Consider the following 25088-nt stretch of genomic DNA (forward strand, 5'->3'; position numbering starts at 1 on the left):
TAGAGTGGGTGCTAGGTTTTCAGAAAGAACAATAGTCACTAACTTCCCCTCCTACAGTACTTACTGCCTCCATATTTCTTCCTTCTCGTCATGTTCCTATATGAGGAAGTAGAGAGATCATCAATTTGGGAGGCAGGCAGACTTGGATTTAAATCCAGACCAGTTAGTTTGCTAACTATGTGATCTCAGGCAAAATTCTTTACCTTGTACTTCTAAGCCTCTACGTCTGTAAAATTAGGGGGCTGGGGGAAGTTTCACACCTATGTCGTGAGGTTCTTGTGAGGATGAATTATAACATTATGATGATATATCCAGCGCACAATAGGTACTCAGTAGATGAGCTTCCTTCTTTGAGATCCCTGTGTCACCAACTCCCTTGACCCATATGCACCCTTATCTGCTCCGTTGTCTCCTAGATCAGTCACCCCCACCACCCCCAAGACTCCCCCACCCCGGGGTGTGTCACTTCCTCCTCTGCAGCCTCCCAGATCAGTACACAAAGGCTGCTGCTACTGCCGGAGGAAGGGCTGCTCCGCATGCAAGTACGCACCTGTGAGTACCAGGGCACCAGCCCTTCTGCCTCCTCTCGCTACCCAGCTAGGCCCCACCTGGTCCCAGCCTCCTGGGAAGAAGGCTGTGGCCTGAAGACACCCAGGGTTCAGCTGAGTCTTGAGAAGGGCTCTGAAATCTCTGCATTCCCAAGATTTCCTGTTCCTTTCCCCTCATCCAGTTTCACAAACCCTCCCTCCCCTCACCCATCTCTCCTGGGTTGGTTTCCCAAGAGTGGGACTGGAGACAGGAAAAGGAGGTAGGGGATGTATGAGCGCCATCATTTGTGTGTCAAGGGCTATGTGTCAAGGACTAATACCAGGTAAGGTGCCCCCCATATTACTCCCCAGCTGCCGCGCCTGCTGCCTAATGCCTTGTGCTCCCCTCAGGCCTCCTCCCCTTGGGCAGATCCCACACTCCCTGGACACAGTGGCTCAGTGGCTCAGTTCTGTCTCCTTGTGATGCTGAGTGGGCAGCAGAGGTTCCTCCTGACTTGGGAGTTCTGGATGGGTGGGGAAGATGCTCTCTTTCTCAGTGACTGAGGGGGCAATAGGGTATAGGAGTCAGGATTAAGTCCGGGAAAATGGACAACCCAGACGGAGCGAAGGGAAGATCAAAGAAGACCCCAAGGAAAGAGAAAGGGGATGAGGGAGAGCCCGTGGGGACTGGTGCAGAGAAGGTGAAACTTTCCATGAAGATGGGGCCTGGGCTGGAGGGGAGGAAAGCAGCGCACAAAGTGAGAGGCCTGGTCGGCGTCAGTTCCTGCCTCTGTTCAAGTTCGCTGGGGACCCTGGGCATGTCACTCACCACTTCTGGGATTCAGCTTTCCATCTGCAAAAAGATGGGGTTGAAATGGATTTTTCCATTCTATGTTTAGGATCAGAGGGGGAACGGAAGTAAAATGAAGAACTGTAAAGAAGTGGAGAAGAGAAAAGCAGACTAGAGGTGTAATCAGATTTCTGAATAGGAAGGGGAGAGAGAAAGGGAAAGACAGATTAAGATACAATTGGTGGCAAGTCCTGCATCCCAAGGAGGGGAGAAGGGGGTTGGGGGGACATGTCCAGGGCCCCATTTAGGGGAGATGAGCAACTCCTGGGGAACCAGTGTGGCCCAGAGCCCCACCTGTGAGAGATGAGTCAAAACTTGTGCTGTAGCATCCCCAGCCTGGGCAACCACAGGCGAGCCGAGCCAGCAAGTCTGAGGTTAAACGGAGGATGAGCCCTGGGCTGGTCTCTCTCCCAGAGGGTGGAGGCTCTGTTAAATATATATCTACTACGCCTGAGGTCACAGGTGGTGGGGAGCAGGACGGGGGCAGTCAGCGGCTTGACACCCCACCCCTTCCCCACACCCCATGTCGAATGTCTGGTACTGAGTCTCAGCCCAGGCTGAGAAGGATGTTGATGCTTCCTGAAGGAGTGAGCTGGCATTTCAAATGATGGTTGTGTGAACTGTTGCAGCCCTTCAGGAGGTCATGTCAGTTATGTCTGCACTGCTCACCAGGATTACAAATGATTCCTATTTATTAACCCTACAAATCCTCTTCCAGGGTTTATCCTATTAATACAACATGCACACCTGTGAAATGATAAATCCAAGAATTTTCACTGCAGTATTGTTTATAATAGTGAACAATTAGAAACAACATAAATTCTCATCACAAAGACTAAATACAACATGACATATCCATGCAATGGAAATCTATACAGAACAAGGGAATTCTTTATTTCTTGGGTAGTGGGAACTCCAAGAAAAGTAGTGAAACTGAGGAAGATGCAAAACTGGGTGCAAAGTATTCTAGCATTTGTGGAATTCTATCATTTGATTCTATCACTTGAAGACTATATGTATGTTCATGTTAGTTTGTATATACACTAAAAATCTCTTGAAAGATGACAAGCAACAAAAAATACTAATAAATGATGGTTATTTGCTTGGTGTAAGTGTGGAAACTGAGGTGGACTGGGAATAGGAGAGGGACATTTCTCACGATCTTAACTTTTTTATTTTTAACATTGTGTTAAAATACACATCAAATCGATCATTTAACCCATTTTAAGTGTATAATTTTAAAAAAAAAGTGTATAATTCAGTGGCATTAGGTACATTCACAATGTTGTGTAACCATCACTGTTATCTAGTTCCAGAACTTTCTCTTCACTCCAAAAGGAAACTGTCCATTAAGCAATCATTTCTCATCCTCCCCTCCTCCCCAACCGTCAGCAGTCACTAAGCTACTTTCTGTCTCTATGGAGTTGTCTAGTTGGGCTAGTTCATATAAATGGAGGTGTATAATGTGTGCTTGTCCGTGACTAGTTTTGTTCATTGAACATCATGTTTTCAAGGTTCATCCATGTTGTAGCATGTATTAATGCTTCATTCTTTTTTATGGCCAAATAATATCTTGTTGTATGGATATGCCATATTTTATCCATTCATCAGGTGGGCATTTCTGGTGGGTTTTTCTGCCTTTCAGCTATGGTAAATGGTACTGCGATGAAGAGTCCCGCACAAGTCTGTGTTTGCTTAAATATCTGTTTTCAGTTCTTTTAGGGATATCCTTAGGGGTAGAATTACCAAGTGCCAGGGTGATTCTGTGTTTTAACTTCATGAAGAATCACCAAACTGTTTTCCACAGTTGCTGTACCATTTTACATTCCTACCAGCAATGTGTGAAGGTTCCATTTTCTCTGCATCCTCATCTACACTTATTTTCTATGTTTTTTTTTTTTAAACTCTAGCCATCTTAGTGGGTGTGAAGTGGTATCTCACTGTGGTTTTGATTTGCATTTCCCTGAAGGCTAATCATGTTGAGCATTCTTTAATCTGTTGTTCGTCACTTATCAATCTTCTTTAAAGAAACATCTAAGTCCCTTGATTATTTTAAAAGTAGGTTGTTTTTCTCTTTGTTGTTGAGGTGTAAGAGTTCTTTATATATTCTGGATACTTGACAGATACATGATTTGCAAATATTTTCTCCCATCCTGTGGTCTGTCTCTTCACTTTCTTGATAATGCCCTTTAAAGCACAAAAGTGGGGGGGGGGGGTTGTAAAAAAAAAAAAAAGCACAAAAGTTTAAAATTTTGAAGTTCAGTTTATCTATCTCCTTCTTTTGTTGCTTGTGCTTTTGATGTCATAGCTAAGAATCCATTGTCAAGTTCAAAATTTTGAAGATTTTCCCCTATATTTTTTCCTAGGCATTTATAGTTTATGAACTTATACTTAGGTCTTTGGTCCATTTTCAGTTAATTTTTGTGTATGTTGTGAGGTAGAAGTCCAACTTTATTCTTTTAAATGTGGATATTCAGTCATTCTAGCACCTTTTGATGAAGACTTCTTTCTGTATTGAATGGTTTGGCATCTTTGTTGAAAATCAATTGGCCATAAAGGGATGGACTTGTATATTTCTTTCTTTTATTTATTGAATGCTTTTGGCTGTGCTGGGTCTTCATTGCTTTGCAAGGGGTCTCTCTAGTTGCTTCAAGCAGGGGCTACTCTGTTGTAGTGCATGGACTTCTTATTGCGGTGGCTTCTCTTGTTGCAGGCACAGGCTTTAGGTGCATGGGCCTCAGGAGTTGCAGCACACTGGCTTGGTGGTTGCAGCTTGTGGGCTCTAGAGCTCAAGCACAATAGTTGTGGTACACGCGCTTAGTTGTCCCACGGCATGTGGAATCTTCCTGGGTTATGGATCGAACTTGTGTCCCCAGCCAGATTCTTAACCAGTGGATCACCAGGCAAGTCTAGATTTGTATATTTCTGAACTCTCAGTTCTATTCCATTGATCTCTTTGCCTGTCCTTATGCCAATACTATGGGCTTCTCAGGTGGATCAGTGGGTAAAGAATATGCCTGCAGTGCAGGAGATACAGGAGACTTGGGTTTGATCCTGTGTTGGGAAGATCCCCTGGAGGAGGGCATGACAACACACTCCAGTATTCTCGCCTAGAGTGTCCCATGGACAGAGGAGCCTGGCGGGCTATAGTCCATAGGGTCACAAAGAGTTGGACGCTACTGAAGCTACCGAGCACCCATGCACGCATGCCAATACCACACTGTCTTGATTACAGCAGCTTTGTACTAAGTTCTGAAAGTGAGAAATGTGAGTCTTCCAATTTTGTTCTTCTTTTTCAAGATTGTTTTGGCTATTCATGCAATGCTATATGAACGTTAGCATCAGCTTTTGCATTTCTATAAAAATGGCCATTGGGATTAACTTTTTGATTTCTGAAACATGATATTGAATTGCCTATTCAAGTTGTAATTAGTAAGTTTCTGTTTTGTTTCGGCAGTGCTAGGTTTTCATTGCAGTGCGCAGGCTCTTTGTTGCGGCAAGTAGGCAAGTAGGTGTTTCTCTACTTGCGATGCACCGGGGTTTCTCTAGTTGCAGCGTGTGGGTTTAGTGACCCTGTGGCATGTGGGATCTTAGTTATCCAATCAGGGATCAAACTTGCATCCCCTGCATTGGAAGGCAGATTCTTAACCACTGGACCACCAGGGAAGTCCCAATTAATAAGTTTTTAAAATTCTCAGATTTGCCTGGTCTTCCCTACAGGTCATTCCAGGAATTACCCTGACTTCAAGCTCTTTCTCCAAAAACCTAGATCCCCTTTGTGCAATGTACAGTAAAGAGAAAAATTTACCAACTCTGGCCTTCCTTTCTTAATTATCTCAGACTTTTAGACAGCTCTTCTTAAGGTCTAATAGTGATTCTCTTGCTGTCATGTTGGTCAATTACAGCTGATTTCCCTGCCTTTTTCACATACTCCCTCATCTGCTCCAGCATTCTTTCCTGTCATTCCTAATCCCTGACTTCCCACCCCCCCTCTTATTTAGAGCCCCTGGCCCTCTTCCTTTAGAATCCAGGGTTATGAAAGCTACAAGGACTGTCAGATTATTTTTTTTCAGCTCACTTACTTTAGGTTGTGGAAACTAAGGCTCAGAGAGAAAGTCTGACTTGACACCAGCCAGTGAGTGACTGAGACTGGACCAGACCTGGTCCATTTCCTCTCTGTTTTGTTCTCTTTCCACTATAGCTTGGAATTGGTGAATAGATCTGTGTGCAGACCTTTGTGTATCCATGTCCCCTCTCCAGACTCTTGCTTAGGCCATTTTGCCCACTCTGGCCTCATAGAGTCTGCACACAGGAGGGACGGGTCTTTTCCAAGGCTCCTACCCCAGCCTGGGACTTGCCCTTTCCTGCCATTTTGAAGAAACTGCTGGATCCACAGGGGGAAGTGAAACTATGGGGGCAGATAAAGAGTCGGGGTAGAGTTTTGAGAGGAACAACCACAGGCTAAGTTTAGAGGACCAAGAGTTTGGGGGCCCTTCCTGAGGACCCACGTGACCCCCTTTATATCCTATTACAGACCATGGTGGCTTTGTCAATGGTCCTTGTTTTCCTGCTGGCCCTGAGCAGAGGTGAAAGTGAGTTGGACGCCAAGAGCTCATCCCCACAGGAGGCCACAGTGTGGAGGGATCCCAATCTGTCCCTGCCAGGGTCCTGCCAGCCAGCTCCCTCCTGCCAAAAGTGCATCCTCTCACACCCGAGCTGTGCATGGTGCAAGCAACTGGTAAAGATGGGCCTGTGGCCTCTGAACCGTGTCTGTGTGTGTGTGTGTATGTGGGTGTGTGTGCAACCTGGATATACAAGTATGATTGTGTGGGCACATGTGTGACTTTCTGGGTACACTCTGTAGTCCTGTATATGACTGAGTTTGTGCACATATGACTTTTGTCTCTGATTGTATGTGTGTGGGCACACACATGTATGCAAGACTCCTCTGCATATATGTTTGTCTGCATCTGTGTATCTGTGTATATATGGAGAAGACTTGTGACCTTAAACTTGGAGGAAGCATGTTTTTGCTGAACTCTTGTTTGTGTATAGTGAGAGGGATCTTTTGTGGGTATACCCATGAAAAAGTGTATTTGTCAACTTGGGGCTGTCAAAATACCATAGACTGGGGGGCTTAAGTGACAGGAATTTATTTCACAAATTGATTGAGGATGTGAAATTCCAGATCAAGGTGGTAGCTGATTCAGTTCCTAGTAAGACCTCTCTTCCTGGCTTGCCAATGGGCTGCAGACAAGCGCTCTGGTGTTTCTTCTTATAGGGATCTAATCAATAGATCATGAGGGCTCTACTTGCATGACCTCATCTAACCTTAATTTATCCTCTAAGGCCCCAACTCCACATACTATGATGTTGGGGTCAGTCCACTGCAGAAAGTGTGTGATTGGGTTTCTGGATGTGGGTTGGGGGTGAAGGTATGTTCCTGGGTATGCAGCAGGGTAGGCTGGGAGGGTAGGCTGGAAGGAGCTGGAAGCTGTGGGCTTTGGGGCAAAGGCTTGAGCTACCTAAGTGGCAAGAAGGATGGCGGGGGGTGGGGGTGGGGTTGGCGTGGAGAGGGTGTCTCCCTGGCTGGTCAAACAAAGCTGTTCTTTGTTCAGGCCTTAGAGAGACAGGGCTCTGGTGCAGCAGAGCCCAAGGGGTGCCTGAGCTGGGGGGATGGGGCAGAACTGTCTCACAGGAAATGGGGAGTTAGATGAGATAAGAAATGCGGGCACACTCAAGGGAAGACAGAGCTCCAGGGTGAGTGGGTCCAGGAGAAAGGCACGGAGTGAATCTTGGAGGCCTAGAAGGGGAAGACAGAGTCAGCGGGAGGCAGAGAGCAGAGGTGCTAGGCCAGAGGAGCCAGGCAGGGACTCTTGGGCCAGCTGGGTATGTGTCAGTCTCCTCTAGTCCCCAGAGCAGTCTGGCACCTGGGCCAGCTGAGAAGCTGCTCTAACCATTTCCTTCCCCTGTGGCTCCCCAGCCAGTCCTGGGGTACCAGACACACTGAGGGGAAGGGGGTATCCTCTTCTGTCCCTATCGTTTCCCTTCCCAGGAACTGTCTTTATCTGACCCCTCTTCCCATTTCGGCCTGAGTTTGCAGGGGAGGTTGGACTAGGAGAACAGGTTCTTCGCTTTTTAATGGTAGTGAGGTCCCTAAGATCTCAGCAGGAACTCTGCCCTGCTGGGGGAGGTGAGAGGTAGGTATCTGGCGGAAAGGGGGATAAGGGTAGGAGAAGGGGGATGCTGCAGGAAGTGGGCTCTGGACAAGGAAGAAAGTTCGAGGTTGAGGGTAGCTGTGGAAGGAAGGGAGGGGAGGGGATTGGGGGTGGGTGCGGGGCTCAGGGAGTTGCCACACACGGGAGGGCGTGGAAGTGGCCAGGATGGCAGGGTGGTTCTGGGAGCCGGGCTGAGGGTTTCGGGGGTCAGGGATCCCCACGCGCCTCCCCTTGCCGCGCAGAACTTCACGGCGTCCGGGGAGGCGGAGGCGCGGCGCTGTGCTCGGCGAGAAGAGCTGCTGGCCCGGGGCTGCCTCCCGGAGGAACTGGAGGAGCCCCGCGGCCAGCAGGAGGTGCTGCAGGACGACCCGCTCAGCCAGGGCACCCGCGGCGAGGGGGCCACCCAGCTGGCGCCGCAGCGGGTCCGGGTCACACTGCGGCCGGGTGAGTTAGGGGGTGGTGGGCACTCAGGCCGGGGGCTGGGATTCCACCGCACCCGCTGACCTCCCCACCAACTCCACCCGCAGGGGAGCCCCAGCAGCTCCCGGTCCGCTTCCTTCGAGCGGAGGGATACCCCGTGGACCTGTACTACCTTATGGACCTGAGCTACTCCATGAAGGACGACCTGGAGCGCGTGCGACAGCTCGGGCACGCGCTGCTGGTGCGGTTGCAGGAGGTCACCCACTCCGTGCGGATCGGTAAGCCCCGCGGAGCCCTGCCCGCCCCTGCCTGCCCTCTGCCTCTAACCAGCCGCACCCCAGCCTCTGCCAATGTCTAGGACACACAAGGGCCTCACCTGCCCTCTCCTGTCCACCCCCCGCCGCCCCCCCCCCCCCCAAGAAAGTAATCGTGAAGATTCCCTGGAGAAGGGATAGGCTACCCACGCCAGTATTCCTGGGCTTCCCTGGTGGCTCAGACAAAAAGAATCCGCCTGCAATGAGGAAGACCTGGGTTCGATCCCTGGGTTGGGAAGATCCCCTGGAGGAGGGCATGGCGACCCACTTATTATTCTTGCCTGGAGAATCCCTTGGACAGAGGAGCCTGGCAGCCTCCAGTCTACAGGGTCGCAGAGTCGGACACCACTGAGTGACTAAACATAGGACAAGAAAGTAAAGGGAGGGTTTATTTAAGTGAAAGTATGCTCTCAAGGGGGAGAGAGAGCAGGCAGACTCAGGTGAGAGGCTGCCCTGAGTTTTCTGTTGTTGTTTTTTCCCTGCAAGCCGATTACCTGGGGCGTAGAAATGAAGGGGCAGAACACTTGTGCCCTCTCCTGGTTTCTAACAGACCTGGCCAGGCCACGGGTTCCTGATATCTATCCCTAGAGACATCTTCTAGGTCAGAGCAAGGGGAGGTTTAAGAGTCAGTCCTGTAGGGCCCCTCATTTTACTGGAAGGGTAACTGAAGCCCCGAATCTGGAGAGACTGTGTTCAGACAGCTCCCAGGGTCATATGTGCCATAGATCTCTCCCCTGATGCCACGTCTCCTGGCCAAGGTATAAATGCACCATCCCTGGTACACCTTCTGCTCTCATCCCTTCTGTTCACCATCCCCTGCTTCATCTTCTGCTGCTGCTACTACGCTGCACACTCGAGCCTTCTTTACCCTCAGCAAACCCCTGCCTGCCACCACCATGTTCTCTTCTTCATATCCATGCCCCACTTCCCTTTCTCCCTGCTGGGTCCTGGGTCCCTGGCCCTTTAGGAGCACCCTCTCCCAGTAGCTCCTCTGGTGTTGGTGGTATAGTGGTGAGCATAGCTGCCTTCCAGTAGCTCCTCTGTGACTGTCCCCCACCCCCAGTTTTTGGGGACTCTCCTCCTGAGTTCTCAGCAGTGGCCCCCCCCCATCCAGTGACATCTGGCACTACCTTCATGATTCCTCCCAGGCTTTGGCTCCTTCGTGGACAAAACGGTGCTGCCCTTCGTGAGCACAGTGCCCTCCAAGCTTCGCCACCCCTGCCCCTCCCGGCTGGAGAGCTGCCAGTCACCCTTCAGTTTTCACCATGTGCTGTCCCTCACTGGGGATGCAGAGGCCTTTGAGCGGGAGGTGGGACGCCAGAACGTGTCTGGCAACCTGGACTTGCCCGAAGGTGGCTTTGATGCCATTCTGCAGGCTGCCCTCTGCCAGGTGAGGGGGTGGGGAGGGTCTTTGAGTTGAATGAGCTGGTTGGAGCCAAGATGGGCATCTACGGTTAGTCAGCGCATAATTTTAGGGGGTGCCCTTTGTATTATAGTCCATATAGTTTGCACATTTATTTTGACAATTTCCTGGTGGATTGGAGTGAAATGTCTAGAGGAAGAGGCATACTTTTCTAATTTACAAGGCCTCCACTAGCAGCAACTCTATTTGGGTAGAGTTGGAGCTGGAGACAGGGGGATGGACAAACTGAATCAGGATGAGGCCGGCCAAATCCTTGGCTAGTAGAGCTGGTGGGGGTAGCTCAAGGGCCCTCCATGCTCAGGTGCACAGCCTACCACCCACCCCACTCCAGGAGCAGATTGGCTGGAGAAATGTGTCCCGCCTGCTGGTGTTCACATCAGATGACACATTCCACACAGCTGGGGACGGCAAGCTGGGTGGCATCTTCATGCCCAGCGACGGGCACTGCCACTTGGACAGCAATGGCCTCTACAGTCGTAGCCCAGAGTTTGTGAGTCGCCGCCCTTTCCCACCCTCCCCGTGGGAGCCACATCTCTTCTCCTCCCAGGACCTCTCCCTGTGGCCTCACTGTCCCTACGGTGACCACCCTGCCATCTTCCCCAGCAGTTCCTCCTCTCCATGTCCCTCCATGCCTCAGACAAACCCAAGTCACTCCACTCCCCAGCCCCTCCCCTCCTTCTAGCTGGTGGAACCCTGGATTGCTGGGCACCTTGCATTCCGTGAGGGGGGCCTGGGGTACTCACCTTGTCTCCACTCCTTGCTCCAGGACTACCCCTCCGTGGGTCAAGTAGCCCAGGCCCTCTCTGCGGCAAACATCCAGCCCATCTTTGCTGTCACCAGCGCCACACTGCCTGTCTACCGGGTGAGAGCTATGTGAATGCCAAACCCTCCCATGCCCAGCCTTTCTCAGCTCCCTCAAAGGCCCATCTTCCTCTCCCGATATGCCCTCCTTCCAGACTCCCCCCCCCCCCCCCGCAAGCTTATTTCCTGAGAGTTGTGACCACCATTTCCCTCAACTCCCCCCATTGCAGGAGCTGAGTAAGCTGATTCCCAAGTCTGCAGTGGGGGAGCTGAGTGAGGACTCCAGCAATGTGGTGCAGCTCATCATGGATGCTTATAATGTGAGGGGCTGGGAGGGGCACTGGGGAAAGTGGAAAAGGGACCCCCAGGTAGGATGACAGAACTAAGAGGACAATCACCTGTTGGAATCACACCCCACAGCTCCTGCCTACGGTCTGTGTGTGGCTGTCATTAACAGCTCATTCACTCAGTCTTGCACTCATTCGTAAATCTTAAGTGCCCGATTTGTGCAGGGCATGAAGCACTGCTCTGGGCAAGAAAGGGAATTAATATTGATTTTTATTTCATGCCAAGCACCATCCCAAGTACACACTGTTTGCTGTCTCGTTTACTCCACTAAAACCCCGCCCTGCTTGGAAATTATTATTCTAGTTTTATCCATGGGGATACAGACGCAGGGAGGAGGCTAAGTGACTTGCCCAAGGTCACACAGATAACAGACGCAAGGGCTGGCACTTGTCCCCCGGCCAGTCTATACATAAAGAGTGTGATATCTGGAGATTGCCTTCACTATAAGTTTATCAATAATTCAGAGATATTCTTCACAGGAACCATAGAATTTTACAGGTAGACCATAAAAATTCATGTTTCTTGGGCTTAGGTCTTATCTCTGCGACTTGACTGTAGGCTTCTTGATAACACAGACTGTGTTCTAAACCCATGGTGAGAAAATGTGAGACAATATCAAATTTCCAAGGACAAACTTAACTGCAAGAATCTGCTCTTGAGACCTTGTGTGCTCACAGATTACATGTCCAGACATGAGGTTTGAAAAACATAGCTACTGCATGTTTACAGCGCTGGCTAGCCTGAGCCCCACCAGGTCTTTGCTGCAGCGGCAATGAAATGCCATGTTAGAGACCTCTGGACCCTGTGTTCTCGCTCAAGGCTATCCCAGGTCCTTCCTGCAGAAGCTCCTCCTGACTGGGCAGAACGGAAGGAGCCCCCAGGTGGGCTGAGGGTGGGGTTCTGGCAGGATGTGGAACAGCTGAAGAAGGCGTGAGGTGTAACTGGCCTTCACATGGTCACTGTCTCTCGCTCTTTCCCCAGAGCCTGTCATCCACTGTGACCCTTGAACACGAACACTCTCTTCTCCCTCCGGGGGTCCACATCTCTTACGAATCTCAGTGTAGGGATTCTGAGAAGAGACAGGGTGAAGCTGGCGACCGGGGCCAGTGCAACGACGTCCGAACCAACCAGATGGTGAGAAGGAAGGGTGTGGGGGTGGGAGGGGGAAATTGAGTAGGCAGGAGGGGATGGGGGGACAGGCCTGGGAAACAGTGTGAAAAGCCTGGGGTAGCCCTCCACCCGTCGTTTCTGAGACACTTTAATGAGAAGCTTCCTCAAATATGTTTCTAGGAGATGGGTGTTAGCATGACCCTGTCCCTTCATTCGCTAAGTAGGGTTCTCGATGACCAATGGGTTTGGGGTGTGTGTATGTGCACAGGAGTGTGTACGCACCCAGGGTCTTAGTATGATTTCCGCCTGTCCTGTCCTCAGGTGAATTTTTTGGTTACCTTCCAAGCTACCCGCTGCCTCCCAGAGCCTCATCTGCTGAGGTTCCGAGCCCGTGGGTTCTCCGAGGAGCTGACTGTGGAGCTGCACACGCTGTGTGGCTGTAACTGCAGTGACGCCCAGCTCCAGGCTCCTCACTGCAGTGATGGCCAGGGGCACCTCCAGTGTGGGGTGTGCAGGTGAGGGCCTACTTCCCTGCACCCGTAGGGCTCCCCCGTGCTCATCTCACCTTGTCTTCCACCCCTCCACCGGCGACTCTGTCTCTAGCTTTCTTTTTCGTAGACCTCCCAAGACTCCATCCTGATTTTCACCTCCTGAAGCTTCTTCCCTCCGCTGGAACTGCCCCTGCTCTTCTACTCCTCGGTACTCCATAATAGTCCATACACCTCTCAGCCGCTGCTCTCTCCAGCTATCTTGAGATCTTAGGTTTAGAGGGTTTGGGGAAAGGCGGGTCAAGACATGGTCAAATTCTCTGATCGCCCCTTTCCCTCTCCTCCCTCCCCCTCCCAGCTGTGTCCCCGGCCGCCTGGGTCGACTCTGTGAGTGTTCAGAGGCTGAGCTATCCTCCCCGGATCTGGAGTCTGGGTGCCGGGCCCCCAATGGCACAGGGCCCCTGTGCAGTGGGAGGGGACAGTGCCAGTGTGGACGCTGCACCTGCAGCGGACAGAGCTCTGGACGTCTGTGCGAGTGTGACGATGCCAGCTGTGAGCGACATGAGGGCATCCTCTGTGGAGGTACCTGGAGACTTGGGGAGAAGGGTGGGGTCAGAGTGGCCCTCCAAGGGCACTGAGGCTCTGGGAACTTCTTGATACTAAGGGCAGGAATCAGGCTGTGATGGAGGGGTTGGAGGTTGTCTGACACCCTCGAAAGGGCAATGGATGCACAGGAGCAGATCCAGCTCTAGGCAGCCCATGATGGCATGGGGTGCCAGTGGCTGTGGGGAGTGTGGTTGTCACCCTACGTGTGGCCCTACCTCAGGCTTTGGCCGTTGCCAATGTGGAGTGTGTCACTGTCACGCCAACCGCACGGGCAGAGCATGTGAATGCAGTGGCGACACGGACAACTGTGTCGGTCCTGACGGAGGGCTCTGCAATGGGCACGGACACTGCAAATGCAACCGCTGCCAGTGCGACGACGGCTACTATGGCGCCCTCTGTGATCAATGCTCAGGCTGCAAGACACCATGTGAGACACACAGGTGAGCCCTCGGGCCTTGCACCTTGGGAACAGGGCTCACTGGGCCCCTCCTGCCCACCTGCTCTTTCTGTGGGTCATCTGGGTGACAACTGTCCAGCTGGTAACTTACTGGTACCCACTGGACAGGGACTGCGCAGAGTGCAAAGCCTTTGGGACTGGTCCCCTGGCTACGAACTGCAGCACAGCGTGTGCCCACGCCAACATGACTCTGGTTTTGACCCCTACCCTGGATGACAGCTGGTGCAAAGAGAGGACCCAGGACAACCAGCTCTTTTTCTTTCTGGCAGAGGATGAAGCTGGAGGCAGAGTTGTGCTCACAGTGAGCCCTCCAGAGAGTAAGTGGATAGGGATACTGTGGACATGCCACATGAAGCCCTGCAAGTTTAATGGGTAGGGGGCCAGAACTCTTGAGGTGAAGACGCCAGGCAATCCAGCTGGGGACTGAAGCAGAGCTGTGAACCAAGGAGTGTGCAGATGCCGGATCAAGTGGACCTGGCTAAGGCCCTGAGTGCTGGGATAACCCTGATCCTGTGGAAGTTCCCTTTGCTTTCAATGACAGGCAGGACTAGGGAGGCTGGATGGGGCTGGACACATTGTGGGTGACGGGTGATCAATTTCTAGGCCCTGGCCCCCAGAAGTCCATTGTTTCTTCCCCACAGAGGGAGCAGACCACACCCAAATAATTGTGCTGGGCTGTGTGGGGGGCATCGTGGCAGTGGGACTGGGATTGGTCCTTGCTTATCGGCTCTCAGTGGAGATCTATGACCGCCGAGAATTCCATCGTTTTGAAAAGGAGCGGCAGCATCTCAACTGGAAGCAGGTGATGAGGCTGCCTCCTCCCCCACTGGGTGGGGTTACAGGGGCTTTGCTTTCTGCTTCACCATCCCCAGATCCACCCCATTCCTTCCACACAACCCCCACCCCAGGCCTGTGCCTCCTCTGCAGGCTTACCCTGGTTCCTCTGCTCATTTCCATCAGTTCCTGGGGTTCCTGCTCAAGTTCTAAACTGGCCTCTTAGACTTAGATAAAAGAGGAGTCCTGGGACTTTTCCACATCACCAGCAACTTCTTTCCGCAGGACCACAATCCTCTCTACCAAAGCGCCATCACCACCACTGTCAACCCCCGCTTTCAAGAGGCAGACAGCCCCCTTCTCTGAAGTGGGGAGAGAAAATCACTGCAGAGCTCTCCTTTGGGACGGAAGTTGAGGCGTGGGCCAGGCTACAGCTTGGCAGGGGGCTGATGCACTGCTGAGCAGGCCCCCATACTTCATTCTCAGAGCGACACTGAAGGGCTGCCTACTGCCGAAACCTTGCTTCCCTACCTCACAAGGAGTGGGGGCTATCCCACCCAGGTATACAATAAAGTCTTACCTGAGAGCACACCTGTCAGTTTGTTTTACCCCAGGCGAGCCTGGGCCTTGCATACATTCCTCCTCCTACCACCTGAGGGCAGGGTGGGGGAGTGTTTCTCAAACTTAACTGTGCACAAGAGAAGACGTGGGCTGTGATATGGGCTGTGTGGGGAGAAGCAGCAGCACTGGGCTGGGTGGGCCAGTGAATCCTCACGTGAAGCTGACAAAGGAGCGCTGCAGACCACACTTGGAGAAACACTGCCTTGGCTGGTGTCTAGCCTCGTTCTGTCCTGCTACATGTATTTTCTTTCCTTATTCAGAACTGACAGCCTGTTTTTACTTCTCCTTGTTGTTCCTCTGCGGAAGGGGAGCTCACAGGGTGCTGGAAGTTGTGGGGTGGTTGGTTACATTTGGTGGGGAGAAAAGAAAACTACTTTGGCCCCAGTGAGAAAACTTCTAAGGATATTCTTCCCAAAGAGGAGATAGTATGTACAAAAGCCCCTTTTTATTTAAATATCCTAAATATATCACGAAGGAACATACACTGCACTTTAATGGTAAAAAGATACAAGTTTATAACATCTTATAAAAACTACCATTTAAAAGTGATCTTGTTCATTTGATAGTCCCCTCCCCTAATAGCAAAATAAGTATATTAAAAAAAAAAAAAAGGTGGAGAGGAAGGGTGGGGTGGGAGGGATTAAGATAAAAGCCCCAGGGCCACATAGGAGGCAGAGAACATCTGGGGAGAGGGTAAACGTTGTGGTGGGACCCCACACCTCATTTAACCCTCCAATGTCAAGCCACGGGGCACAATCAGTAGCTAAGTGATGACAAGAGGTTGTTGGAGGCGGGGTGGACGGAGAAGACTTGAGGTGCTGGGAAGGGCAGGGCTGGTGGGGCCCGGTCCAGCAGCTCACCCAGGAATTTGCGCTCTTTCCCAGGTCCCCGAATCTCATGTCCTGGTCTCTTAACAGCTGGTCCCACCGCCATCCCCTTCACTCCAGACACACCTGAGGCATCTTTCCAGTGCTAGACCCCACCCAGTAGAGGGGTGGAATGTCGGGCCCAGGAGCCTTTGCAGTGGCCTGTGATCTCCCTGGGGTGTAAGTGGGACTCTTGGGCGCGGTCACTCCTTTTGCCTCCCGGTTCCCCTCTCCTCACAAACCCACAGCTTCATGAACATCAGCACCTGGACAACTGAGCTAACCACCTGCTCCTGAGTTTCCACTCACCCAGTCCTCGGCAGGGGTGGTTCTGGTATGGCTCTCTGCACATATGCTTAGAAGTTCCCTCTTCCCCCACACACTGAAGCAGGAAGTCGAGGCCTGCAGGGGGCTAGGGCACATTCGGACCTAAACACACATTCGCACATGCAAGGGCACACCTCACTAACGTGATTCTCTCCACACATACCCCCAATCCTAAACTGCCTAGTTGCAGGTGGCAGGGAGCAAAGTCTTCCACTTTCAAAAGCACCGTCTGGAAGAACAGTTTTCTAAATGTGTCCCAGACAAACCCCAGTCCCCAGCGGAGCTCTCTGACAGGGGCTGGCTCACATGCACAAAGAGGCCCAACTTGCAGGGACCAAGGGCTGGTTTTAGGACTCGCTGTCTAGTTTCTGGACCATGTCAAACGTGCCAACACAAACTAGGAGAGAACAGGCTGCAGGCACGTTCCCCAGCATTTCCCCATAGGATCTCAGATGCTGTCAGGGAAGAGCTAAAGGGTGCCATGCCTTTCTTTTCCCCAAATCCTCACACCTCAGAGGTATGGAGACCCCCCTCCCCGCCCCCCCCACCATTTCCTTTAGAAGAGGTAACAGGAGTGTGCTGTTGCCTACCTTTTCTGTGAAAGGAAATCACTTCCTGCAGACTGCCATCTCAGACCCCCCACTGACAGCCTGGTTAAGTGCACCAAGTCTCCATGATTCTTCTCTAATTACTCACCACACCCCCATATGTCAGGACAGCCCACAACCTGGGAGTCAACCAAACCCCCGGAACCTCCCATAAGGATCCTTTCCTTAGCAGGAAGAAAGAGGGTTTTTATTTCACTTTAGAAAATTCATATTCACAAGCCCTGGCTTGGGTAAGCAACATCCTAACCAGCAGTCTGTTGAATCAATCTTAAAAAAACCCTCCAAAGTGAAGCCCTCCAGGCCCCTCGAGCTGAGTTCTTCAGCTCCTCTCGAACCTCAAGGTTCAGGTCTTCAGGTTTTGGGGGAGGGGTAGTCAGGAGAAGCTGTTTCACGCTTGTCCTCCCGAGCTGGGGCTAGAGAAGGGTTTGGCTCAATAATACGCCATCTCCAAGCATACAAACACGAACACTCACATACCACACACATGCTCACACACACACCCCTGATCACTTCTGGGGAGGGTGTAGATAAGGTGGTGGTGTTGGAGCAGAGAAGAGCAAAGAATACAGTTAAGAGTAAAACCTACATTAGGTTTCTTCTTCGGTGTTTTCTCCGCAGCACGCCCCCACCACCCCCACAGTTCTTTGTTGCGTAGGGACGGCCATCAAGAAGGAAGCCAAGATCTTTTCCTTTGGGACCAAAAGCTAGACCCTTGTCTCCTCTACCTGAATATAGTGATAGGACGTGAGTGAGGAGAACAGCTCACGCTGTTCAACAGTCACGTCAGGGGACACCAAATTCCTTTGTTTCTTGAACAGCTGTCACCCAACTTGGGGCTAGTCTTGGGTGGTTCCTAAGAGGGCACAAGGAGAAAGAACCCACTGTAACATCCATGACTCCCTGCTCAACACCTCTGCCTGGCTTAGGAGTCAGTCAGTATCAGCGAGGTAGCCAAAAACTATCTCCAAGATCAACTACCCAAAGAGAGAAAGGGAAGGGGCTTCAAGGGCCACTCTCACCCAAGTTTCCTCCAAAAGGCACTTGAGCTGACCCCATTAGGTACCAGTGTGGCACCGGCCACTGCAATAGCCTGGGCCACAACTCCTGCTCTTCCCTGAAGGAAATGAGAGATACCTGCCTACTCTTCCTGGATCCAGCCCTTGTCTGCTCCTCCCACTGCTCTTCCTTTTGTCCTTACAGTGTATAAGGAGGCCAAAGTAAGCACAGCTGCCATCCCTGATCCTGTTCTCCTTCAAACAGGAGGTGAGGTACAGGGCTGTGGAACATCAAGGATCAACTGCAACTAAAAACTCAATTTGGGGGAGGGCTGGACCAGCCATAGTCCCTGCTTTGACCAGGACTCTATACCTCCATATTACCTATTTCCACAGTGTGCCTGTTGAAACTGCTTTTGGATAAACAAAAACGAGAACAGAACAAACAAACAAATCCCTCTCCCCAATTTCTTCCATCTCAGCTGCCAGCGGGAGTCCAGGGTTGTGGGAACCACACTTCAGTCTTGGTCCTGCACCTTGAGTCCCCACCTGCGACCTCAGCCAAGGGTCTGGGGACTAGCTTCCCTACCCAGGAATGCTGAAGGAACTTCCCCGAGATACTCAGAGTCTCAGATTATTTACAGAGCTGAAGCTCTGGGGCCTGCCGTCCCCTGATGCACTCTTCCGGTCTCCTGGGTCCACTCCAGGAGGGAGACAGGTACAGACGGGGCGGTGGTGGGACCATCAGACCAGAGGGGCTGCACTCTTCGGTGGATTCTTCTGATCACTCCCACCACCCGGGGCCCCTGCGCCTAGAGAGAAAACTGCCCGTCGGAAGTCTTGGACTGGCACCCTTGGCACATCCGTTTGTGTCTGAGTAATCGATCTGTCCGAGAAAAACACTGAGAAGAAATGGAGGGTTAAGTGCCTGAGAGAAGAAACTTGGTTACCTATCGGCTAGAGTTGTCTCTCCCAAATGGGAGAGGCGCACGTCCCATTCTACATTCCCTTGGCATGTACACAGACAGCATGAATGCGTAGTGGTTAGGAACACAGCTCTGAAGTCTCAATCTTGGCCTAGGGCGCAGTAGCCATGCAACCTTGGGCAAGCTGTCTCAGCCCTGAATGTGTCCACTCATCTGTAAAATGGGGCTAAAGGTACCTACTCACAGAGCGGCTGCTTCATTTATCAAGTATTTATTCAGTATCTCAAGGCAGGTACAGTTCCTGGGGCTGAGGACAGAGCAGAGAACCGGAGGGACAAAGGCCCTGCCCCACAGAGCTTTCATTCTAGGGTTCTGCAGATAGAATCTGAGAGCGTGGAGCAACGCTTGAGACCCAGTCAAGCGTCCAGAAAGTGTTCACTGTCATCATTTCTCATCTCTTGTTCTTGTCTCATTTTGGTCCTGGATTTTACAGTCACAACACATCAGGCATTGACCGCTCCCCCAGGGCAGGGATTTTTATCTCTTCCTCCTAAGCGTACCTGTTCTGAAGTTCCAGTCAATGCGTCTCTATCCCTGATCTGCTGTGTCCTTGGGAAACTCAACCTCTCTAAATCTCAATCTCCCCATGGCCAAAATGAAGGCAACACAGCTACCTCATGGAGTTAATGTGAAGGTAACGTCATATACCCTCTCACTGTGCCTGGTACACAGTAAGTACTCAAGAAATGCTATTATTATTATTACAATTATTTTAATGGCCCCTCCCTGAGGGACCGAAAGATATACCTATATAAGGCCAGAAAGATATACCTCGCCCCGAAGTACTAACACCATCATGGCCAGGAATGCGAGGTGGCCCCTTGTCAGGCAGGGAGTGGGGGCGAGCCCTGGCTCTTGGGGAAGAAAGTTTGTGTGTGGGTGTGACTGCATGACACGTGAGCTTACCTGGTGACACCGTTCACACTGGTAGGGCTTTTCCCCACTGTGTACACGCTTGTGACGCTCCAGGTGGTACTTCTGGATGAAACGCATATCACATATGTCACACTCAAATGGCTTCTCACCTGGCCCAATCAGAGAGAAGGGAGCATCAGGAGGTATAGACGGCAGGGACCTCACTCCAGGTATCTTCCCAGAAATCTTTACCTTTTAATAATGTGCTAATGAGGAAAGGTCCCCAAAGCTGCTGGTCTCAGCAATACCAGATACATATAATCTCTTCTGCCTCATTCACTTACCTTCTTCCCCTATTTCTAATACTTGCTCCTTAAAATAAACCCAACAGGAGCTACACACAAACATAATACAAACTATGGACTATGCTCCCCCTCTGAATGTGAGCAAGACTTACCGGTATGAATAAGGATGTGCCTCTTGAGGTGATAACTGCTCCTAAAGGCTCCAAAGCAGTGTTCACAAACAAAATTTTTGGGAATCTTTACTTGAAAAGAACCATTTTGTTCCACTACCACCACCTGGGGGCAAGAGTCAGGCACGTCATGAGGCTATCCTATCCCTCTGCCCCCTTCTTGCCTCCATTCTGCCCTGGCCCTGCTGGACAAAGTAACTTCTCTGATGCTGTCATCTCCCATAACCCTCAGAGTTAACAGACCCTTGGATGAAGGAGGTAGGGTGAGCAAGCTGTCTGCTCGGTCAAACCTCACACTCTGAACTGACCTTAGAGGGAGACTGCCTGCCCCTCTGTCACAGGACCTCATGTTCCCCCGACCCTCCCCTTACCAAGGATGTTTCACAGAGGGCAGAGATCAATTGCCAAAGTGGTCTCTGGATGAAGCCAGGGTGACTCAACTCACCAGCTGTGAGGAGAGCTCAGGGCTAAGCCAGAGAGGGAAGAAAGAAGAGGGCTGCCTTATTCCCCAAACTGAACAAGTCTGGGGGTTTCCCCATTACCTGCCTTTTTCTTCTTCTTTTTTGGCTGCTCTGCGTAGCTTGTGGGATCTCAGTTCCCTGACCAGGGAATGAACCCGAGCGCTCAACAATGAAAGCGTGGAGTCCTAATCATTGGACTGCCAAGGAATTCCCCATTACCTGCCTTTTTAACAGTCTTTTTTGAATGAGAGGCCTCAGCCAAGCTGTCATCGTCTTTGCGGCTCCGGGATTTATCACTGTCTTTTCGGTGGCCCTTTAAATACAAATCAAATCTAAATGCACAGTCAATCTCAGAACACAAGACAGGAGGCCACAAAGGTGCTTTGAGACAACTTGTGAATCACCTGCCCAGAGCTTTAGAGAAAGTACACATCCATCTCCTCTCCAAGTACCTTGGTTTTAGCGAGCTGTTGTACAGAAAAGACCTTCCTTTCCTGTACCCTCTAAAATACCCACACTCATGGCCCAGCTGTACCCCTTTCCCACTTCCCTAAACAGAAGCACTGAGGATCAAAGCTGGGCATCTCCTGGCAGAGAGCCTGGGCCACCCGACCCCCAGGTGCCGCAATGGACTCAAGTGCTGTACCTGACTCGAGCACCTCAGCACATCAGGGCTACCTGCCCGCTCTCCATTCTCGGCCTGCTTGCTGGCAATCTGGCTCAGCATCATCTTCTTGCTGGCTGCAGTGGGAACCAAACTCACACCTGCTAGGCCTTCACAAGCCAGGAGACTTGCCTAAGTTGAAAGGAGATGAGGTGTCAGGTCACCTGGCAGGGCAGGGCAAAAACAGACTGCCAATTTCCAAAGAACTACCTTAAACACCCAGCTACTAATGTGCAGCTTCTCTCCAAGGAGCGTCCCTCCTTACCACAAAACCCCGCTTCCTTCGAGAGTCCTCCCTAACCCATCTCACCAGGACCAGTTATTCATTTTGTCAAGTGTCAGCATTCAGACACAGACCAAGAGAATCATCAGATGCTACTGACACTTTTGTCATCAGCACTGGGCTGGGTAAAGTGTGTATCTATATATTACTCTGAAGCCACATGAGGCTTAGAAATACCAAGAGTCCGTCCTGTTGACCCACTGACATGGGAGATTTCTAGGGGAACTTTCTTCTTTCTCTCTTGATGACACTTAGCTACACAGAACCCGCTTCTGACTGGCAGATCTCACTGGTGCCAAATGTATAGTCTATTAAGCTCTACAAACATGTATCAGTAAAATTAGGTCATTTCTCCCTTTAGATTTAAAATTCTCTACGTGTTGTCAAATATAAAAATTTTTTATTTTATAACAAAGATAAAAATTAAACCACTTGGGAGGATTTTGGAGTTGAATATACAATTTTTCTTCCTCCTCTCCATCCTCACCATTCATGTGTGCATATTCATATTTTTCACAGTCCTTGCTATACAGTTTAAAAATTACTTAAGTAAGGGATGTTTAGGAAAATCGCTACATTCTTCCAACTGACTTTGTTTAGCCAGCACTAGACAATATCCTTTTCTTACCAAAGAAACACTTTTAAGAAACAGTTGGATAGCAAACTTCCACAAGTAATTTAAAAAGAAATTCCTTTCAGGTGATCAGTACATCCCAGGAACCCCCTCTTTCATCTTCAAGGACTTTGGAGGGAAAGGTCTGGAAGCAAGACTTAACTCTGCTGTTTGCATTGTACAATCTAAAGCAGTTTACTCCACCTCTTTAAGCCTCAGTTTCCTTAAATGCAAAATGTTTATCACAGTATCTACCCTCACAGGGTTGATGAGTTAAGTTAACATACAAAAGCAGCACCCAGTACAAAGTTAGCAGTTAGGATAAAGCAGTCTTCTCAGAGCTAGAGTGAACACGATGCTGTGAAGTGGGTTGCAAACAAAGGAAGAAGAAACTGCATGGCTCCTCCTCTGTATGGAAAAGAAGGAAGCTGTGCATGCAGCTGGAAGAAAGCCAGTGATTTCTTCCTGGTGAGGCTGGTAGGGTAGGGTCCCTGGAAGGAAGATGGCAAAAGCTCCGGGGATGCTACAGACAGCTTTTCTCTCCAGATAACTACAATAACCTGTTAAGCCATCCTGTCTCTCCAATCCATCTTGTATCCCCACAAGGGGGATTTGGAAGGACAACTACCTTCCAAATACACTGATCTTATGTCACTCTCCTGCTTAACACTTTTCAGAGAGTCCCCATCCCTTATGGAATAAAGTCTAATTCCTCAGCAAGGCATAAAAAGCCCTTCAGTCACACTCAACTTACTTCTCCAGGAAACAACTCCCTCACCCTAACGTGGCCGTCTATCACTATCTCCTGTCTTTAACCATCTGCCCCTCACCCCAACCCGTTCCTCCTTAACTAGCAAACTACCCGCAGTACTCTCCACCTCACCATATCCTCCCAGGACTCTAAGTCTCTGCCCATGCCGTTGTGCTTGTCTGAATGCTCTGTTCTACTTGTTTATCTAGCAAAATCCTATACATCCTTCCAGCTTCAACTTCTTTTTTCATCCAGGCAGAAGGCTCATTCCCTCCTCTACGGTGTACATACATCCATGATTGCATATTCCTTCAATCAACAGACTCATTGAGTCTGTTCTACTAGCCAGCCACCACACAGTGTTGTGTATATAAAGATAAATAACAGATTGTCTCTTCATCTCCCCCAACCCCAACCCAACTAGCCTGGAAGCCTGCTGGGGTCAGGGTCAATTTTATTCATCTTTGTATCCCCAGCACAATGCCTTGCATGTAACAGGAGCTCAATAAATTCCTGTTGAAAAAAAAACAAATGAAGCATTCACCAGACTGTTTACTCCCTCATGCCCCTCAAAAGTTATTGTACCAAGTGTAGACTGAGTACATGTTGCTTTGTAAATGTCCCATCAGGGCCTGTGATGCAGTATAGCCTACCTCCTTCATTTGACTGGAAGCTCCCTGAAGGCAGGGGCTGTGGCCTGTCTCCTTTCCTTCCTCTAGATCTCCCCCTGGTGTTTAATACAGAGCTTGGCTCACTGGGTTGGTCAATATGTTGACTAAGGCAGCATTCAAGAGTGAAACTGCAAACACGCTTCCCAGTGATCTTGAAGGAGGAGGAGGACTCTAGAGCTTTTTACCTGAGCCATGCTGATTTCTCACTTAATGCAACTCAAAAAGTTCGAGTTTCTTGCTCCACCTTTCCTTAAGACACTGTTGTTTGAAGAACTGTCACCAAATCACTGTAACAACTCTTTCGTGTCCCTTCAGTCCTGCTGCCATACTGAAGTGCCTTTGTCTTCAAACAGAATTTAGTGTCCTCCAAAGTAAAGATAGATGCTCCAAGAATCCCTGGTCTCTGCTTGGCTCCTGCCTATTGTCTGAAGAAAAAGTCTGCCAGTCTTGGTTCTCCAGCTGAATTCTCTGAATGAAATTCACGATCTGTTTCAGAAACCTGAAACCAAAAAGGGAAATGGAGCTGTTAGGTGCAACATCCTCAGGCCATACAACCTTCAGTGGGCTGATCTCTTTTGCCAGGCGCTCTCTGTGCGACTCTAAACGAAGACATCAGTTTTCTTTCTAGGTCATGAGAAGAAACTGGTCTCCAGGCCACCGATAGGAGCAAAAGTAACTTCGGCCTCTAGTGGAGGCACTGCAGCAGGCCAGTTGCTAGGATTTGCCAACTTAGGACTGGAAGAAGGGGGCGGAGGCCCTCTAGGGCTTTTGTGTCCAGTGGGCCGGCCCGCGAAGCTCGCACTCTATTAAGGCGACCAGAAGTGGGGTGGAGAAAAGCTCAGGGGTTAACGCTGGGCGCTTGAGCAGCAGGCAGAAACCGGACCGGCAGTACGAGCCCAGGCCGGCCCACACGTGTGCATTCTCCGAGACCGCCCCAAGGTACGTAAACTCTGTGCGGAGGTGGAAGACAAGGAGACGAAGCCCAACGCTGCGCGTTCCCTCCCATCTTCCCTCCCTCCCTCCAGTCAGCCAGCCAGCCAGCCAGCCGCCAGCCAGCCAGCCGCTGCGCCCGCCGCACGCACCCGGAGAAGAGAGCCCAGGAGCGCGCAAGGTGCGTGCTCGCGCCCGCGTCCCTTCCGAGCAAACCCCCTCAGTCCGGCCGGTGACGCGACTGCACAGCGGTGTGCGCGCAGCCCCTACCTCTCCTCTGGACCACCCTCCCTTCGCCCCGGGCTCCTCCTTCCCTCCCCTCCCCCTTCCCGCGCGGTGCCCCACGGCCTGCGAGCTGCTGGAGCGCTGCCGCCTGCCTCCACGACGCTGAGCTCCCTGGGGCGTGCTCTTACCTGCCAGGCGCGGCCTCCCGCTGTCTCCCTCGCTGCGCGGCGCCTCCTCCAGGCCGCAGCACTCCGTGCCAACCCCGTGGCCGCCGCTGCCCCCGCCGGGACCGAGGCAAGTTTACAAACACCAACCCGGGGCCCGTTTCCCCGGAAGCACTTCCCCTCCCCCTCCGTCCTCTCCTCAGTGCAGCACTATCCACTTCCGGGCGGGGGCAGACAGAAAGGGGGTGAGGCTGAGG

At 51.0% G+C, this 25088-nt stretch overlaps 3 protein-coding genes across 7 annotated transcripts in view; 2 read left to right on the forward strand and 1 right to left on the reverse strand.

The window, feature by feature from the left end:
• Nucleotides 1-427: 427 nt before the first annotated feature.
• Nucleotides 428-14925, forward strand: ITGB7 (integrin subunit beta 7). 2 transcript variants are annotated; one of them, XM_043882833.1, is made up of 15 exons: nt 428-552; nt 5912-6115; nt 7838-8039; nt 8123-8293; nt 9478-9719; nt 10084-10242; nt 10519-10614; nt 10784-10873; nt 11883-12035; nt 12333-12526; nt 12858-13081; nt 13326-13545; nt 13671-13879; nt 14204-14364; nt 14622-14925. In XM_043882833.1, exons 2-15 carry the CDS (start codon nt 5915-5917, stop codon nt 14700-14702), a joined length of 2403 nt encoding a protein of 800 aa, XP_043738768.1. In that variant the 5' UTR covers nt 428-552; nt 5912-5914; the 3' UTR covers nt 14703-14925. The 2 variants fall into 2 exon arrangements, with proteins under 2 accessions (XP_043738768.1, XP_043738775.1); XM_043882840.1 differs by lacking the exon at nt 428-552 and adding an exon at nt 586-871.
• Nucleotides 14926-15387: 462 nt separating this feature from the next.
• On the reverse strand, nt 15388-24992 carry ZNF740 (zinc finger protein 740). Of its 3 annotated transcripts, none has more exons than XM_043883046.1 (7): nt 24856-24992; nt 23698-24011; nt 21177-21326; nt 20754-20843; nt 20052-20175; nt 19646-19764; nt 15388-18655 (listed from the first exon to the last, which is right to left on the reverse strand). In XM_043883046.1, the coding sequence occupies exons 2-7, from the start codon at nt 23704-23706 to the stop codon at nt 18566-18568; spliced, it is 582 nt and encodes a 193-aa protein (XP_043738981.1). In that variant the 5' UTR covers nt 23707-24011; nt 24856-24992; the 3' UTR covers nt 15388-18565. The 3 variants fall into 3 exon arrangements, with proteins under 3 accessions (XP_043738981.1, XP_043738998.1, XP_043738991.1); XM_043883063.1 differs by having other exon boundaries at nt 21177-21358; XM_043883056.1 differs by having other exon boundaries at nt 23495-24011.
• CSAD (cysteine sulfinic acid decarboxylase) overlaps nt 24529-25088 on the forward strand; it is a 49730-nt gene continuing 49170 nt past the window's right edge. Inside the window, exons 1-2 of one of the 2 annotated variants that reach the window (XM_043883020.1) lie at nt 24596-24623; nt 24863-24961. The gene's annotated coding sequence lies outside the window, so the exon portion shown is untranslated. Of the gene's footprint in view, nt 24624-24862; nt 24962-25088 lie in introns of both variants that reach the window. The other variant, XM_043882994.1, reaches the window with a different exon arrangement.

The sequence above is a fragment of the Cervus elaphus genome, chromosome 3 (genome assembly GCF_910594005.1).
Source record: "Cervus elaphus chromosome 3, mCerEla1.1, whole genome shotgun sequence".
NCBI classification, from domain to species: Eukaryota; Metazoa; Chordata; class Mammalia; order Artiodactyla; family Cervidae; genus Cervus; species Cervus elaphus.